This window comes from Gracilinanus agilis, chromosome 3 (assembly GCF_016433145.1).
Source record: "Gracilinanus agilis isolate LMUSP501 chromosome 3, AgileGrace, whole genome shotgun sequence".
NCBI classification, from domain to species: domain Eukaryota; kingdom Metazoa; phylum Chordata; class Mammalia; order Didelphimorphia; family Didelphidae; genus Gracilinanus; species Gracilinanus agilis.
Window position 1 is genome coordinate 42,953,852 of NC_058132.1, and position 17,890 is coordinate 42,971,741.

A 17,890-nucleotide genomic window follows, 5' to 3' on the forward strand; every position below is an offset into this window, starting at 1 on the left:
GAGGAATTCCATAAAGCCTCCCTCGAAAAGAACTCTGAGACTGGATTTTTCAACCTCTGAATAACTTGTTTCTTTTATATACAGACTCAAGGAATAAGACTGAGTTTCTAAGTGAATCATATGATGCTACCTTTGTAGTGTTGATTTTGCATTCAATGACCAAAATCCTATAAATGTTGTCAAACTCATTCATACGTTGTTGTGGAGTTGTAGGAAAATTACTTAATTCATATTTACACAAAGTGATTACACTGTCTTCTAGAATCACATCAAATGGGGTAGAGAGGGAAATTCCATCCTTTAAACATATAAATATTTTATGGCGATAAAAGTGTACAGTGAGGGCATTCTGACAAGAAGAGGATGGGTTGGGTAGGTTTTTGCAAGTATTATTCCAGAACAGATGATCCTATCTTTACCATCACACAATTGATTGGAAGATATAAAGAATAAAAAAATACCATTATCAACCTTACTTTTTATTGATTGTAAAAAGTATTTGATATATTAGATCAGGTGTTCTTAACCTTTCTAATTTCCTAGATCCCTCATGCAGGCAGTCTGGTAAAGCCTGTGGATCCCATCCAAGAATTCATGTTGTAAATAAGCGAAAGAAATGCTAAATTTCAGTAACAGATTAGAGATTTTCAAAGGTTCAAAGACATTTTTAAAAGAACTCTTAACATTTCATCCTGGAATCAATACTGCGTACTGATTCCAAGGCAGAAGAGTGGTATGGGCTAGGTAATGGGGGTTAAGTCACATGCCCAGGTTCACACAGATAGGAAATGTCTGAGGCCAGATTTGAACCAAGGATATCCCGTCTCTAGGCCTGGCTCTCAATCCACTGAGCTACCCAGCTGATTATCAAAGACTCTTTTTTCCCCCTTTTTTATTTATTTATTTTTTAAACCCTTAACTTCTGTGTATTGGCTCCTTGGTGGAATAGTGGTAAGGGTGGGCAATGGGGGTCCAGTGACTTGCCCAGGGTCACACAGCTGGGAAGTGTCTGAGGCCGGATTTGAACCTAGGACGTCCCCTCTCTAGGTCTGGCTCTCAACCCACTGAGATACCCAGCTGCCCCCATTAAAGACTCTTTTAATAGAACTCATGCTTTAGCAGTTTTTTCTCATCCAAGTTCATGGTCATCCTGAAATAATTCCACACTCCCCCTAGGAATATGTACACCACTAATTAAGAACCATTGCTTTAACTTTTAAATGAACTAGTTTTGGAAGATGTTTTTCTCCAGTAGCTACGGTTCTTTATAAAACTTCAGTAACCATTTACAAAAGTACACACTATGTGACAGACATAGTACTGGTTTATAGGCATGCAAAAACAGTGAATGAAGCAATCCTTACTCACTGAAAGCTGACATTTCAATGTGAAAGACAACAAAGATATAGACAGACAGACCTATAATTTATGGATCCGTGCACTGGTTCACACACACATATATAACAAACTTAAAATGTACTCGGACATTTGAGATATTTGCACTAAGACTTCTGGCTTACCCTGTAAAAAATAAATATTGAATAAATAAACACAGGCAATTTAAGACAGGGGACATTAGCACTGAAGGGGATCAGATAGAAGGTAATACTTGAGTACTTAAAGGAAAAGAAGCGATCTTACAAAGCTAGATGTGAGGAAGGAATGGATTTCAGGTATAGGAAACAGTTAATGAGATTTCTCCTCCTGAGATTTTTGGTAATTTCAGACTTGTTTTTTCCTTATTTTTCCCTATTACTCATTTTCTCACTCTCTCTCCACTAAATGATGGTTTCTATGGGCCTGGATGAAAAAGCTTCTCACTGTCCTGCCATCCTAGTCAATTCATGGATCACCAGCCTAGGTCCCTGCTTAGTGGAGCACCATGGGGTGCTTAGTGGAGTAACCAAGGGGTTACTCACTCTGCTCCAACACGGTATACAGCCCTTTTCTCTCTATTCCACAATTCTCTGGCCCAGCGGTACAGATTGCTTTCATGCTGCTACTATGATTGCAGCCTAGAAAGTTTCTGCCATTTGGAGTTTGGATCTCTGAGGCAATGGTGATATGGGGATTAGGGTAGAGTCAGAGTGAGAAGTTGAGTTCTACAACCCCAGGTATATATGTTGCCCTGTTCACTCTGTTTTTCTGCTTTCCTTCTAGACTCTATAGCAGCACAGACTACTGCTATGGCATTAGCTATCCTGGTTACAGTAAAATGTCTGTAGTTTGGGGTCTGGCTCTCCATGGCACCATAAAGAGGAAAAGGGTATCAAGAATGTGAAGTTAAACAATTTTGCACACCCATGAGTCTCGTTGAGGCAGCTTTGTGGCACAGTGGATAAAGTGCTAGGCCTATAATCAGAAGATCTGATTTCAAATCCACTTCCAGACACTCACTAGCTATGTAATTATGGGCAAGTTACTTAAGTTCTATCTGCCTTACTTTCCTAAATTATAAAATAAAAACTAGTAAAGCACCTTAGACCTGGGGTTTTTATAGGAAGGAAATGAATTATTTGTAGAGTGCTCAGCACAGTGCTTGGCGTATTAGAAACACTATAAACATGTTTATTCCCTTTCCCTTACCTTCGGTAACTGGCTGGTGCAGTCTAGAGGTGGGCAGTGGGCTAGCGGTTGCTGAATGTTCTTGAGTTAGGCCTTGGTCTCCCATAACATGGAAGACAACTGGAAGTGATTTATCTTTGATGCATAAATCTAGACTTATACAAATTCATTTATAAAATGTTCTTTAAAGAAATAAAGGACAATTTAAATAAATGGAGTAATATTCAGTGCTCAAGGCTGGGCTGTGCCGATATAATAAAATGATAATGATACCAAAATTAACTTACATGTTTAATGCTATACAAATAAAATTACCAAGGAAATACTTTATAGAATTAGATAAAATGATAAAATAAATTTGGAAAAGTAAAAGATCTAGAATAATCAAGGGAAATGATAAAAAGAGGAAGGGACAAAAGAGGAATACCATTCCAGAGTTCAAACTATGTTAGAAAACAGTAGTCATTGAAACAGTCTGGTATTAATTAAAAAATAGAGAAGGTGAGCATTGGAATACACTATAAAAGGAAGACTGAGAAACAATGAAACTCAATAATCTTATGTTCAATAAAGCAGAAAATATGAACTACCCAGGAAAGAATTCCTTATTTGGATAAAAACAGATAAAATGTAAAGCAATCTGGCAGAAATTAAACAAGCCTAAAATGCTACAATTTATTCCACAACACATTTTAAATGGATAGGCAACCTTAATCTTAAAGAACATGGGATTAAAAAAAAATCAAAGAGAATCAGATCAGACATTTCTCATAGCCATGGGCTATATATTTTTGTTTGTGTGAGTCCAATTCCTTCATTTAATTTTCAAATTAAAATCTAATTTATTAATTTATTTTCAAGCTTAGATCAGCTCCCCTCCTCCTACAACTTTTACTCTCCATTGAGAATATGTGAGGATCTAGCAATGTAATTAAAGAAGATTAAAATGAGAAAAGGTGCACTTCACCTGTGCCCCCCTCCCATCTTTACACATAGGTTTGAACAGATATGGGCACACACACACACATATATGTATGTGTACACGTGTCCATTTTGGACATGAGAGAAATTCAGAGGAACTCTGGCACTGACAGGTAGCTCTCTTATATACGGTAAAACTCCAAGAGAGTGAAAGATTTCCATTCCCTATCAACAACCACACACAAAAAAAGAGCCTGAAGACATTAATAACTAACCTATGTGTCTTTCATATTTATAGAAAATATCTATGAAAACAACAGATTTTTGGACTATTCTTCACAACAGATTCTAACTTTTACAGAGTTCTATTCAAACACAACTCCCTCAAAAAAATTCAAGAATATAATATCACTGTGTCTATTTATTGGTTTTTAAAAATCAATAATTATAATATAAAACTCTTTAAAGTTTAAAAAGTGTTTTATAAATATTATCTCATCTGATTCTCAAAACAACCATATGAGGCAGGTGGGATTATTAACACCATTTTTTAGGTGAAGAAAATGATCCAGGGATTCACAGTTATGAAAGGATCTATAAAAAGGCCATATTTGAACTCAGGTCTTCCTGACTTCAGGTCCAGTGCTCTACCCAATATGCCAGATAGCTGCCTTTAAAAAGCATTTGCTTTAGAACCTTGGCACAGTGCCTAGCAAATAGTAGGCACTCAATAAATGTTTACAGCTATACACTTTATTGTGCCTCACAAACATAGTACTTTTTATAAACTGAAGGTTTGTGGCAGCCTCACATGGAGCAAGCCTATTGGTACCATTTTTTCACAACATCATGTCTCACAATGTATTTTTGTGTCACATTTTGGTAATTGATGGTAGTCCATGATTAGTGATCTTTAATGTTACTGTTATAATTGTTTTGTGGTGCCACAAACCACATCCATAAGACGACATCAAACACGTTGATAAATGTAGTGTGTGTTCTGACTGTTCCACCAAAAGGCTGTTCTCCCTTTCTTCAGCCTCTCTATTCCCCAAGGCACAACAATATTGAAATTAAACTAATTAATAACTGTAAATGTTCAATGACCTCTAAATGTTCAAGTGAAAGGAATAATTAATTGATGGAGTAACCTTCATTGTTGTTTTATTTTAAGAAATTGCCACAACCACCCCAACCTTGAGCAACCACAACCTTGAACAGTCAGCAGCTATCAACATCAAGTCAAGATCCTCCAAAAAAGATTACAATTTGCTTAAAGCTCAGATGACAGTTAGCACTTTTTAGCAATAAGATATTTTAATTAAGACATATACATTTTTAAAGACATAACACTATTGCACATTTAATAGATTGCAGTATAGTGTAAATGTAACTTTTCTATACACTGGGAAACCAAAAAATCCATGATTCACTTTATTGCGATAATGGCTTTATTGTGGTGACCTGAAACTAAACCCACAACATTTCCAGTGTATGCCTATAATTAATTGATTGAGAAGGACAAAATGTACTCTTGAAAGCTCTCCACATAAATGGTATCTATCATATATATACATTAAAATGATACAAAAATGACAGATTTAATTATGGAAATAATTATGCAATGATCTTCTAAATACTGGCATAAAATGAGGTATACTCATCTAAAATATTTCTCATGAGAAGATGCCTCATGATCAGCCCAGTTTTCTGACTACCATCTTCATTTCAGGCCCCCATTACCTTATGTGTGGACTATTTAAGAATACAGCTACTTGGTCCTTCCAAAACTCCCTTCCCTCTTTCATTTTTCATCCATATAACTGTCAAACAGATATTCCTAAAGTACAGGCATGTCCATGTTAATCCCTTGAAAAAAGAATCTCCAGGGACTCACTATTGCTCCTATCCCTTATGGCTTCACTATAGTTTCATGTCTGAAAATCTTTTGCTTCTTTTAAGGCTTAGCTTAAGTGCCACCTCTTAAAGGAGGTCTTTTTTGAGTTCCTAACTAGTTAGCATTCTCCTTTCTGCCTTCAAATTATTTTGTATATATTTACCCTTCTTTTTTTGGTGTGTCCCAATTCCTTCTGTCTTGCCCCAATGAGAACAAGACAAATTTTGTTTCTCAGAATAATGCACAGCACATAATAAGTGCTTAACAAATCAATCTCCAATACATGAACACATTTTCCCCACAATTGCATTCTTGCATATCAGTCAGGTCCCTCAACAATCCAAAATGATGTCTCCCTTTTAAACCAATTTGGTGGACTGTCTTAGATATCAAGGAAAGCTTTTTTAGTACAAAGACCATATAGCTAAAGGAGAGATAAACTATTGATTATTTACTCAGTCTAACTTTCCTACTACCAAAGCTCCCTTGTTTTACAGTTTCTACTTTTCTGCCATGATGTCAATGTAACTCATTTGTTTAGAGACCCTTAGACTAATGGTGTCAAACTCAAACAGAAACAGATATCTGCTGCTACATATGGATTTAGGATGACAAATAAACATAATCTATGTGGTACTGTATTTTTATTTTGTTAAACATTTCCCAATTAAATTTTAATCTGATTTGGTGGCACTGGGTTCATTTGGTCATGAATGTGACACCTCTGTCTTAGATGACCAAGATAAACTGAAAGAGGTCCTTTCATTATTACTGGTATAGATAAAATGCTTCATATGCGAAAGTTAAGAAAATAACTTCAGTACAGTTCCACTGTAGTTTCAAGTAGTTCTAAGGCAAACCAAAAGCCTCTCATCCAAGATACATAGGCATAGGGAACTGATAAAATATATAAATTTATATTCATAATTATAACAAATATTCAATCAATATCCATATATATGTCATTCCCCAGTAAAATAAATGGATAAAAGATATGAAATAAGCAGTTTCAAAAGAAGAAATACAAGCTATCACCAACTATATAAAAATACTCCCAATCACTAATGATAAAGAAAAGTAAATTAAAACATTTCTAAGATTCTACCTTCCACATATCAGGCTGGTCAACATGTTGTTCAGTCGTGTCTGACTCTTCATAACCTCATAGACTTTTATCTTCCATCATCAACTAAAGTTTGTCTCAGTTCATATTCATTGCTTCTATGATACCATCCATCTCATCCTCTGCCATCCCCTTCTCCTTTTCCCTTCAATCTTTCTTAACAGCATGGTCTTTTACAATGAGTCTAATCATCTCTTTATGTGACCAAAGAATTTAAACTTCAGATTCAGTATTTAATCTTTCAAAGACTCTGAAATAATTTAATTATCAATTGATTTGATCTCCTTATTATTCATAGGATTCTCAAAAATCATCTGAAGCACTATAGAAAGAGTCAACTCTACAGAATTCACCTTTCCTTATATTCCAACTTTCAAAGCCATATATTACTACTGGAAAAAAACATAGCTTTGACTATATAGGCCTTTGTTGGCAAGCCTTTTAGTATGCTGTTTAGATTTCATATAGCTTTCCTTCCAAGGATCAAGTATCTTTTAATGTCATAGCTACAGTTACCAAATAACTCAAAATATAAATATGACACTGTTTCAATTTCTTCTACCTCTATTTTATTTGCCAGGAAGAAATAGGACCAATGGCTATGGTCTTAGTTTTTATTTTTTATATGTTAAGCTTTAAAAAAAAAAAAAAGCCTGCTTTTACACTCTCCTCTAAACCTCATCAAGAGACTTCTTAATTTTTCTTCACTTTGCCATCAGAGTGGCAACATCTGCATATCTGAGATTGTCTGTATTTCTCCTACTATCCTTAATTTTGGCTTTTGAGTCATTCAGCCTGATTAAACATGCTATATTCTACAAAGAAGTTAAATAAACGATTTGACAATATACATATTTGTCATATTCCTTTCCCAATCTTAAATCAATCAATTGCTCCATGTTTGGTTCAAACTGTTGCTTCTTGTTCTGCTTACAGGTTCCTCAGGAGACAAGCAAGATGATCTGAAACTCCCATTTCTTTGCCACATTTTGTTGTGATCCACACGGTCAAAGACTTTAATGGAGCCAAGAAGCAGAAGTAGGCGTTTTTTCTGGAACTCCCTTGCTTTCTCCATAATCCAGCAATTGACTCTCTAGTTTCTCTGCCTTTCTGAAATCTAGCCTGAACTTCTGAGAATTCTCAGTTCACATAATACTGAAGTCTAGTTTACAAAAACTTAAGACATAATCTTGTGGGCATGTGAGATGAGTGTGATCATTTGGTAATTTTAAAAAGTATTGGTATTGCCCTTCTTAATGACTAGAGTATAAACTGATTTTTCCCAATACAGTGGCCACTGTTGAGTTTTCCAAATTTGCTGACATACTGACTGAGTGCAACATGTTAGCAGCAGTATCTTTTAGGATTTAAAATTTTTTGGCTCAAATAAACAATTAAGACAGATGAAAATAATTACTGGAGGCCCAATGGAAAGACATGCAGAATAATGCACCAATAATGGAACTATTGGCCTAATACATTTTAAAAAGCACCTTAGAACAATTTTAAAAACTCACTGAAATGTGAATACACTCTTTAATCCAGCAGTACCACTATTAGGCATATATTTCCTAAAAGGTCATAAACAAAGAGAAAAGATCCATAAGCACAATCAGTCAGTCAACGAGCATTTATTAAAAGCTTATTCTGGCTTCTTTCGCGCTCGCTCCCCACTGCAGTGGGCATACTTCATCTTCACGCACACACTCCGGCCTCTGTCTCCTTGCTTTCCGGGCTCTTGGTTCCGCGATGTTGGTGCTACGCTGTGGCCCCTGCCTGCTTACCCTGGGCCTGGTCTCCTCGGCTCCGAAACTCGTCTGGGCCAGTGCATGCAGCAGCACCAGTAGCTCTGACTCCGCGGCTGATGGCACCACCAAGAATCCACTCATCTACCTGGACGTGGGAGCCAAGGAGGAGCCACTTGGCCGAATGGTGCTGGAGCTCAAAGCAGATGTGGTGCCAAAGACTGCAAAGAATTTCAGAGCCCTCTGCACAGGTGAAAAGGGCTTCGGGTACAAGAGATCAACTTTCCACAGAGTTATTCCTTCATTCATGTGTCAGGCTGGTGACTTCACCAATCACAATGGCACAGGTGGGAAATCCATCTATGGGAGCCAATTTCCAGATGAAAACTTCATTCTGAAGCACATTGGGCCGGGTGTCCTGTCCACGGCAAATGAGGGTCCCAACACCAACGGATCTCAGTTCTTCATTTGCACAATGAAGATAGACTGGTTGTATGGAAAGCACGTCGTGTTTGGCCACGTCAAGGAAGGCATGGACGTGATGAAGAAGACAGAATTCTATGGCTCCAAGAACGTGAAGACGTCTAAGAAGAGCATGTTGGTTCTAGTCTCCCTCACTTCCTGTTCTCCCTCCCCCATTACAAGAGACTCCTTTTTTAAAGAGATTCTTCATGTCATGCATTGTGTCCAGAGATGCCTGAATTTGTGGCAACATCTGATTTTTTTCTGACATTGCTCTTTTATTTCTGTCTGCAAAGATCCGTTTTGAGGATCTATCTCTAGATATCTTTTTCCCATCCAATTCACCAGGGCTTCCTTTTAGAACCTGAGCCTTACAAGCCATACACTTACTCTTTAAGAGCCTTCAGGGTGTCTCTTGCTTCCAAAAAGGCAGGATTGAGTCCATTCAGCCTTGCTTTCATATGGGTGGTCACTCTTAGGGAAGTTAGCCAGGCTGGGTGCCTATCTGGGTGCCCATCTGCCTTATCAACAAAGGGGAAGGTATGGCCTGACTAAGGAGAGGAGAAATCAAATTTCACAAGTATTACTGACAAAAGATGGTGTTATTTTTTCCCTCTCAGTTGGAAGATCTAATTAATTTGTTTCACTATTTAAAAATGCCTTCTCTTTTCTTGGAGAGAAGTGGGGGTGCGGTTGAAAGAGCTCTAGTCTGAAAATTTAGGACAGTCAGGTCTTGCCTTGGTTGTGTGACCTTGGGGATGCCCCTTCCTCTCTGGGCTGTGCTTTCCTGGTAGATAGCATCCAGATAACCTCTGAAGGTTTCCTTTCCCTTCCCTGACATCCTAGAATTTTTTTATGGTGGTGTATTGGAACCTACCAATGGTACAGCCAACAGAGGTCATCTTTTTTCTTGATATTTATCCTCCCATCCTCCCCTCTCTGTAGCTTGCTCCTCAGCCCTGGGTTCTAGTATATCTGTACGTTTTCATGGTACCCCTCTTCTCTTACATGAGGCTCCATCTGCAGTGGACCCTCCGAGGGTCCCTTACTTGGCTGGCCAACATCCTGATCTTGCTAAGAAGAGACTTGATTCTGATAGTACCCCTGTTGCTTCTCATTTCAACACTGAAGCAGGTGGAAGCCTTCTTTCTGTTTCAGGGACCATTTGCTCTCCTGTGCCTGACCATAACTGGTGGGGACCATGGAACCTGCAACAAGCCACTGACTTGAACCAGGCTCCCTTGGATGTAGGAAACTGTGAAGTCAAAAAATACTTCTGCTGTTCTTGAGACTTGCTCCATGCAGTAGAAGTGGGTTGTTGTAAACAAATATAGAGAATTAAGCTGTGAGCAATATTGGTCCACTCTGAATTTATGTGTCTGGGTGGAAAGTCACTAATAACTTGAAAACATGTCTTAGGAAAGGCTTATTGGTGGGGACTGGTGCTCCATTGATGCTAAAGGACACAATTGACCTCTGTGTATAGGTAGATGACCTAGTTTCTATTAAAAAAAATGTGCTGAGATTATTTGAAGCTGACTTAGTTTATAAAATCGTTTTTTTAAACACTTGTCTGATTTTGATAAAATGCAAAAATAAATCCTATTTTGTTACCAAAAAAAAAAACAAAAACCTTATTCTATGCTAGCTACTGTGAGCAATACAAAGAAAGGCCACTTCTACCCCTCAACACAAACCTGTTCCTCCTTTAAAATATCTATGGCACCTCTTTTTGTTAGGAAAAAAAATGGAAGTAGGAATCTAAGAGGAAGAGGAAATGGCTGCAAAAATGATAGTATGTGAATGTGATTAGGCTAACATGCTATTAAAAAATGACAAAAAGGACAGATTCAGAGAAATTCAGAGAAACCTGGGAAGACTCATGAAATGAAGCAGGATGATGTGAGTAAAAATAGGAGAACAAATTATATAATAATTATAATCATGTAAAGAAACGTAGACTTGATTTAAGAATTGTTCAGTGAAAGGACCAAATTATACCATATCAGAAGAAGGATAAAGAAGCATGCTTCCCACTTCTGGATAGACTATTGATGGCTTAGAGATACAGAATGAAATGTACAACATATAGTAAATAGAATCACTTGGTTTGCTTGATTATCCTTCTTTGGAAAAAGGAAGAGAATTTATATTTGGTATAAATGGTAGGGGTAGCAATAAGTTGGTAGTAATAGTAATGAAGAGAGGAAGGAAGAGAATAGTGAAGGAAGGGGAAGGGAAAACAGAGAAGAGAAAGGAAGGGAAAAGAAGAGAACTGAGGGACAAGAGAGGAGATGAGGGCAGAGAGGGGAAGGAAAGGAGAGGAGAAAGGGTCAATGAAATGATGAAAAGTGAAAAGGAAATTCAGAAGGGAACACAGATAAGCATGGCAATGTTGTTACTATGGTGTTAAGCTGAATTTTGCAATCTCATATATATTTCTCATTTTCTATCCTTTACATAATGAAATATTAAAGTTTGTTCTTGCATGGCAAATTGATAATAAAAAGAAAATTTAATTCAAGAAAAGAGAAGGATCAAAAAAGCACCTTCTTCCTTTGGTTGAAAAGGTGGGGAACAATGAACACAAAATACTGCATGCATTGCCACCACCCTCACTAACCCTACTCATAAAATCCAGTGGCTTTCTATTGCTTTGTAAATCGAATATAAGCTCTTTTGCTTGACTTTCAAAGACCTCTCTGGTGGAACGAGGTGACTCCATGATCCAGGCCAGGTGTCAAGAGGACCTGGCTTCAAATTAGACCTCGGATACTTCCTAGCTGTGTGACCCTGGCTAAGTAAGCTTTACCCCAAGTGCCTAGACATTAATGTTCCTCTGCTTTGGAACTGACACTTGTATCAATTCTAAGTAAAGGTACAGGTTTAAAAAACAAAACAAGTGCCGGGGGGATGGGGTAGAAAGATAAATTAAAAAATTTACTGTGGAGTATTTTTAAAAGACTGAATAGGAATTCAATAGATAATGAGGAGAGGGTATTTTAAGCCTAAGGGACAAGATGTACCAAGATGCGTAGGCAGGAAGTCCCATGGTTCACTTGGGGAACATAGACCAGTGAGGCTAAAGCACTGAGTACATAGAGAAAATAGAAAGAAGTACCAGTTTTGGGGGGTGAAAGGGTTATTTTAAAGAACTAGATAGCAACAGCTCAGATTAGGAGTACACAGAGATATGACAGAGTTCTGACTTGGCAAATTAATCTGACTTGGCAAATGTTTGAATATACACAGTGAAGGAAAAGAAAGCAAAAAAGATGACACCAAAATTGAAGACTGAACTAGAGAAGTCATTTGGAGAAGCCCATTGAGGCAAAAAGAATGACTGCAGGTTTGGCATGCCAAGTTTGAGGTGCCTCTAGAATGTATAGGTAGAGATTTTTATGAGCAATTTTAGCAATAGGAGGGAAAGTTGACTCTGGTAATTACTGTGCTAGAGATCAGCCTAGAAGCAAGTGAGAGAACAAACTAAAGGGACAGCCAGTAAAATCCCTAACTCCAAGCAGGCATCACAAAAATAGAGGAACAGACAGGAGTCTGGACTAGATGGCTAGCTATACATCTCCAAAGGAGACATGGAACTAAAATTTGTCTTAGGAGATTATATAGGTCTAAACAATTAATCAGTCCCAGGAACAAGAACTATTTCAGTGGTCAGACTTAAATAGTGACCAGGTATTACTCAGGTCTAGCATTCTATACAACGCACAACATAGTTGTCTCAAGCAGCTATGTTTCAATTACAAATGTGAGCAAATCAAACTCAATTTCCCTACCTGTAAAATGCAGGGACTGGAATATTTTTGTCATCTGTAATTTCACCTGTAATCTTATGATCCTAAGGTGTATGAGAGAAAGGCAAAGCCCTGGACAAAAAGGGTTAGGCCCATAAGTAGAGGAAATGAGATTAGGACCAGAAAGAAAGAAGAGAAAATGAGTGAAAGACTGAGAAGTGCTGGTGAATGAGGAAAGAACAGGATGAATCCATAACTGAGAGGAGAGTTCTTCTAAATTTTGAAATGGTTACTATGGGAAATAAGACAGAGCTGGCTCCAAATCCTAGGGATCTTAAATCTAGAGCTGGAAGGGACCACAGGAGTCTTCTCATTCAATTCCTTCATTTTAGAAGAAGAAGAAATTGAGATACAGAGAGGGAACAAGAGTCTACCTGAGCTTAAGTACTCAGACCTTGCTCCTAGGACCCTTGGCTTTAAGGGATGAGTTTTTTAGCTTATCTTGCCTGGAATGGGTCACCATACAGTCACTTATTGGTCATTTCTTCACAAAGCCACCAGGTGGGTAAATCATCCCCATCACCCTTTCTAGAACTACTTTAGTATGTCATGTTGCCCTATTAGTACATGCATTGGAGGAAGGGACAGTCTTCTTAACTTTTATTCGTATTCTCAGAGCTTAGCACAGTTTCTGAAACTTAGTAAATGCTAAATAAACACTTTTTTAAAAATTCATTCAAGGACCATGTATAAAGAGCAAAATTAACTGCATTTCTTGATTTTTATTCTTGATTATACCAAAAATCTTGATTAGAATATAAATGGAAAAGTCAGATGGTAGGAATAACCTAGGAATGAAGTTTCCCAGGTCATTCTAGAGTAGTAACTGATATTCCACTGGAGTGAATATGTACACAGAAAAATAAGCAGAAAGTGTATTCAAAGTAATTGGGGGGAGGGAGGAAAGAAAAACACACAGAGAATTAACAACTGGGGAAATACAAAAGGTCTTGGTATCTTGAAGGAATTTAATGATTCTAAGGAAAAAGCACATTCTAGAAATAGGAACTAACCTGTACAAAGTCATTAAAGTAGCAGACCATGAGATAATGATGGGAATGAACTTAAATGAAGGGAAAATGCAGTAGAAATGAAATGTCAAAGGAATGGCATTAGTGCTAAAAGAGAAAATGGAGAAGATAGATGAGTGGAAAGCTATAGTGAGATGTGAGAACTTTGAAAATCCAGTGCCTTTTAAGCATTTCTGATGAAAAGCCTTGAAATTTGTAAGAATGCTGAACTATAAGCCAAAGTCTGGAGAAACCATTTGAACACTTGGAAGAAGCTATGTGATGATGTAGGTGAAGAAAATTTCAAATTCATAAGTAAGATTCTTTCAGAGCCTTAAGGTCTTCAAAGGGCATTGAAGGAGTTAGGTAAGAAAAACAAAACTCCCATGGACCCACGGATTCTGTTCTAAAAATCATAAGGAAAAGATAAGGTAGAATATACCAGTATGGAAAGGAGAAAGAAGGAGATATTTAATGCAAATTAAAATAACTGTGAGATACCACATCACATCTATCATACTGGCCAACATGACAGAAAAGTGATAAATGTTGGAGGGGGTATGGCAAAATTGGGAGACTAATGTATTATAAGTGGAGTTGTGAACTGATCTAACCATTCTGGAGGTCAATCTGGAACTATGCTCAAAAGGCCATAAAATTGTGCATACCTTTTGATCCAATATCACTAATGGGCTTGTATCCAAAGGAGATCATAAAAAAAAGGGAAAAGGATTTTTTGTACAAAAATATTTATAGTTCATTCAGAGGAAGAACTGTGGGAATAGAAACACAGACGAAAAACAACTGCCTGATCACATGGGAGGATAGGGATATAATTAGGGATATGGACTCAAAATGAGCTACCCTAGCACAAATATCAATAATATGGAAATAGGTCTTGATCAATGACACATGTAAAATCCAGTGGAATTGTGCATCGGCTAGGAAGGGGGTGGAAGGAGGGGAGGGACAGAACATGAATCCTAAACCATGAGAAAATGCTCTAAATTAATTAATTAAAACAAATTAAAACAAAAAACAAAAATATATTTATAGTAGCTTTTTTTGTGATGGCAAAAAACTGGAAATTGAGGGGATGTCCATCAATTGAGAAATGGCTGAACAATTTGTGGTATATATTAGTGATGGAATATTATTGTGGTATCAAAAATGATTAACAGGATAATTTCAGTAAAAGCTGTAAAGATCTCTATGAACTGATGCAGAGTGAAATAAGCAGAATCAGGAGAACAGTGTACATAATAACAGAAATATCGTAAGATAATCAACTGTGAAAGACTTAGCTACTCTTAGCAATGCAATGATTTTGGCCAATTTTGAAGGACTTATGATGGAACATGCTTTCCATCTCCAGAGAAAGAACTACTGGAGTTGAATGGACATGGAGCAAAGCACACTATCTTTCATATTACTTTATTTACGGTTTTATTTTGGGATTTTGGTTTTGTATGAGTGTGCTCTTACAACAATGGCCGACATGGAAGTATGTAGTGCATGACAATATATGCATGGCCCACCTCAAATTGCTTACCATCTTCAAGTTGGAGGAGGAAGGGAGACAGTTTGGATCTCAGAATTTTGGAAAACATATGTTGAAAATTATAACTACATGTCAATGGGAAAATAAAATGCCTTTGAAAAGAAGAGACTATTTCTAAGTAAAGTAAATCAGAAGAATATGCAGACATAGAGAAAAGGATGGAGGGAATGAGTATTAGTCCTCACTCTTGTCTAAAATATACAAAAGAGGGCTCCAGACATACACAAAAATAATGTAGTATAGAAATATATCAAATTCTTTTTTTTTAAACCCTTACTTCCATCTTAGAATTGATGCTGTGTATTGGTTCCAAGGCAGAAGAGCAATAAGGGTTAGGCAAGGGGGGTGAAGGGACTTGCCCAGTATCACACAGTTAGGAAATGTCTGAGACCAGATTTGAACCTAGGACCTCCCATCTCTAGACCTGGCTCTCAATGCACTGGGGCCACCCAGTTGCCCCACAAATAAATAAAATTAAACAAGAAAACAGGCAAGGATGGGTGGAAGTTAAGAGAGTAGATAATACTAGGTAGAGAATAGTCATGAACAAAACAACAAATTTATATCCAATAAGGGGGATTAAAAAGGATCAGGAAAGAGAGGAAGAGAACCGGAATCTAAAATCATATTGCCTATAAGATCCTTTGGGGAATGACAGAACAAATTATAGTACATATATAAAGTATAAGGAAATATGATTGTACTGTAAAAAATAATGACAATTTCAAATACTCAGGTAGCATGAACTGATGAAAACTAAAATGAGTCAAATCAAACAAACATATATATATATATATATATATGTATATATATATATATGGATAGCAACATTCTAGAGAAAAACAACAATGAAATGCTTAAAAACTGTGATCAATGCTATGCCCATTTCTCTGGAAGATAAGTGATGTTACCTAACTCTTGACAGAGAGGTGATGGACAAAAGGTAAAGAAATATGTAATTTTGGATATAGTCACTGTATGGATTCATATTGCTTGGTTTAATCCTTACACCCCACCCCTAACCCCAATTTTCCTCTGGATTAATTAGGGAGAAGAAGGTTGGATGAAAGAGAAACAATTAACACTTTTTAAAAAGAACAAAAGTAAGTTCAGAAGGAAGAAGAACAAGAAGTTCAGAAGGAAGAAGACAAGTTGTACAGTTTTTAAAAAAACATGTAGAATTTTTATATTAGATAGACATATATATTTAAAAAACAAGTAGCATGAAATAGATGTTCATAGTTTCATTTAGAATCCTCCTCTTTTTTGTGTTCTGCTGGGTATATGGAAATATTCTTTTTGGTGTTTAAAATCAATACAAAATATAAAAAGGGCAAAATGATGTTTTTAAAAAAGCAAAAGAGAATAAATTTTAAGTTAAAGGCTTAATATCAAATAAGGCTACTTTCCCAAATAATTTTACTATGCTTTCACATTACATGTCACATTTCCAAAGAGGGAAAATAAGGCCATCCAAAAGCTGAAGAGCCTTACCTAAAGTCATATGCTCACTGTTCTAGTCTGCCCACTGAAGAGCCCTGCGAAAACCTGTTCTCTTTTAATCCTTTGCTCTACCACCAAAATCAGTATTAACGAGAAAAATCCTATTTTGGGGAGGGTATTAAATGAGGTAGGGGGAACACAACCATAAAAACACCCTTTATTACTTTCCATTGCTAACTTCAATCCACATGAAATATTCAAACACAAACAGTAGTAAATAGGAATTCTTCTCTGTGATAGTAAATCTGTTCAATATAGCAGTATACTCACATGTCAAAAGAAATTCCCTCCAGAGAATATCATGAGATCTTGGGATGTTAATAAGCCTCTCCATGGAACCTCTCTATTATTTTTTATTTCAAATAATAGTGGTCCCATGATACCTCATCTCTAATAAAACAATGGTATTAAACAAGAATGAGCATAGCTCTGTGTAAATTATATATCTAAACATTAGATTTATATATTTATACAGAATACTAATACTAATAGCATATTTACATATAAAGTTAGGTAATCTAAGTCAGTATGCAAAGAGAGTTAGGGATTCAATATATGTATTTATAATTTTTTATAAAAGAAATGCTTAGCTAATGTTTTAAAAGATTAATCTGTATGGCTTCCCTTCTTGTTTTCACCCTTTAAAACCACATGCAGATTATTTTCAGAGATATCCTCTCATTTGTAATCCAATGGACATGTAGCTTTTTAGGGTCTTGGTTTTGAAAAGAAAATCCAAATAGTAATTCCACTAATAAAAGTTGTTGGCTTTTTTTAATTAAAGGAAGAAGAGGGCAATGCAGGCAGAAGGAAAAAGTAGGAAGAAATCTGTTGAAACAGAATTAACCAGTACAAAAATGGCAGCTTCCTCCTTTCCTTCCACATTAATCTATATGCATATTCAAAGGAAGATTTATTTAAACTTATTTAAAACAGAGCAGAATATTGGAGTAAGTTGTTTTTTCTCCCAAAGATTGATTTTTTTTAAAAGAGGAGAAAGCAGGAAATGCTCCATTGATCAAAGCCTTAGAACTCTGACACTGCTTTCCTTACCTTATATTTTTAAAGCCAGCTATCAGCATTTTATAACAGCTTATGCAAAGTTAGTATGGGAGTAAGGAGTGGGGGAAAAAGTGGGATTTATTATTGGCTTTACCATTCCATTTTAAACACATTGCCCAGTGTGACCTTGGGCAAATACCTTAACCTTTCTAGCTTTCTGGTTCTCCTAAAAAAAGCTCTTTCAAAGCCTATTATGAAAATGATAGTTAAGTGTTTATATATATATATA

At 36.5% G+C, this 17,890-nt stretch overlaps 2 protein-coding genes across 2 annotated transcripts in view; one reads left to right on the forward strand and one right to left on the reverse strand.

Annotated features, from left to right (window-relative positions):
• Positions 1–17,890, reverse strand: part of RERE (arginine-glutamic acid dipeptide repeats) — a 423,478-nt gene that overhangs the window by 113,149 nt on the left and 292,439 nt on the right. The window lies entirely within an intron of this gene.
• Positions 8,256–9,943, forward strand: LOC123239067 (peptidyl-prolyl cis-trans isomerase F, mitochondrial-like). Its single transcript, XM_044666338.1, has 2 exons — positions 8,256–8,852; positions 9,740–9,943. Exons 1-2 carry the CDS (start codon positions 8,256–8,258, stop codon positions 9,941–9,943), a joined length of 801 nt encoding a protein of 266 aa, XP_044522273.1.

Excerpts from the sequence above, each read along its gene's own strand:
- LOC123239067 (XM_044666338.1), top strand. The coding sequence starts at position 8,256 with ATGTTGGTGCTACGCTGTGGCCCCTGCCTGCTTACCCTGGGCCTGGTC. Across the intron at positions 8,853-9,739 it reads CGTCTAAGAAGAGCATGTTG|TGGACCCTCCGAGGGTCCCT; the intron begins GTTCTAGTCTCC and ends CTCCATCTGCAG.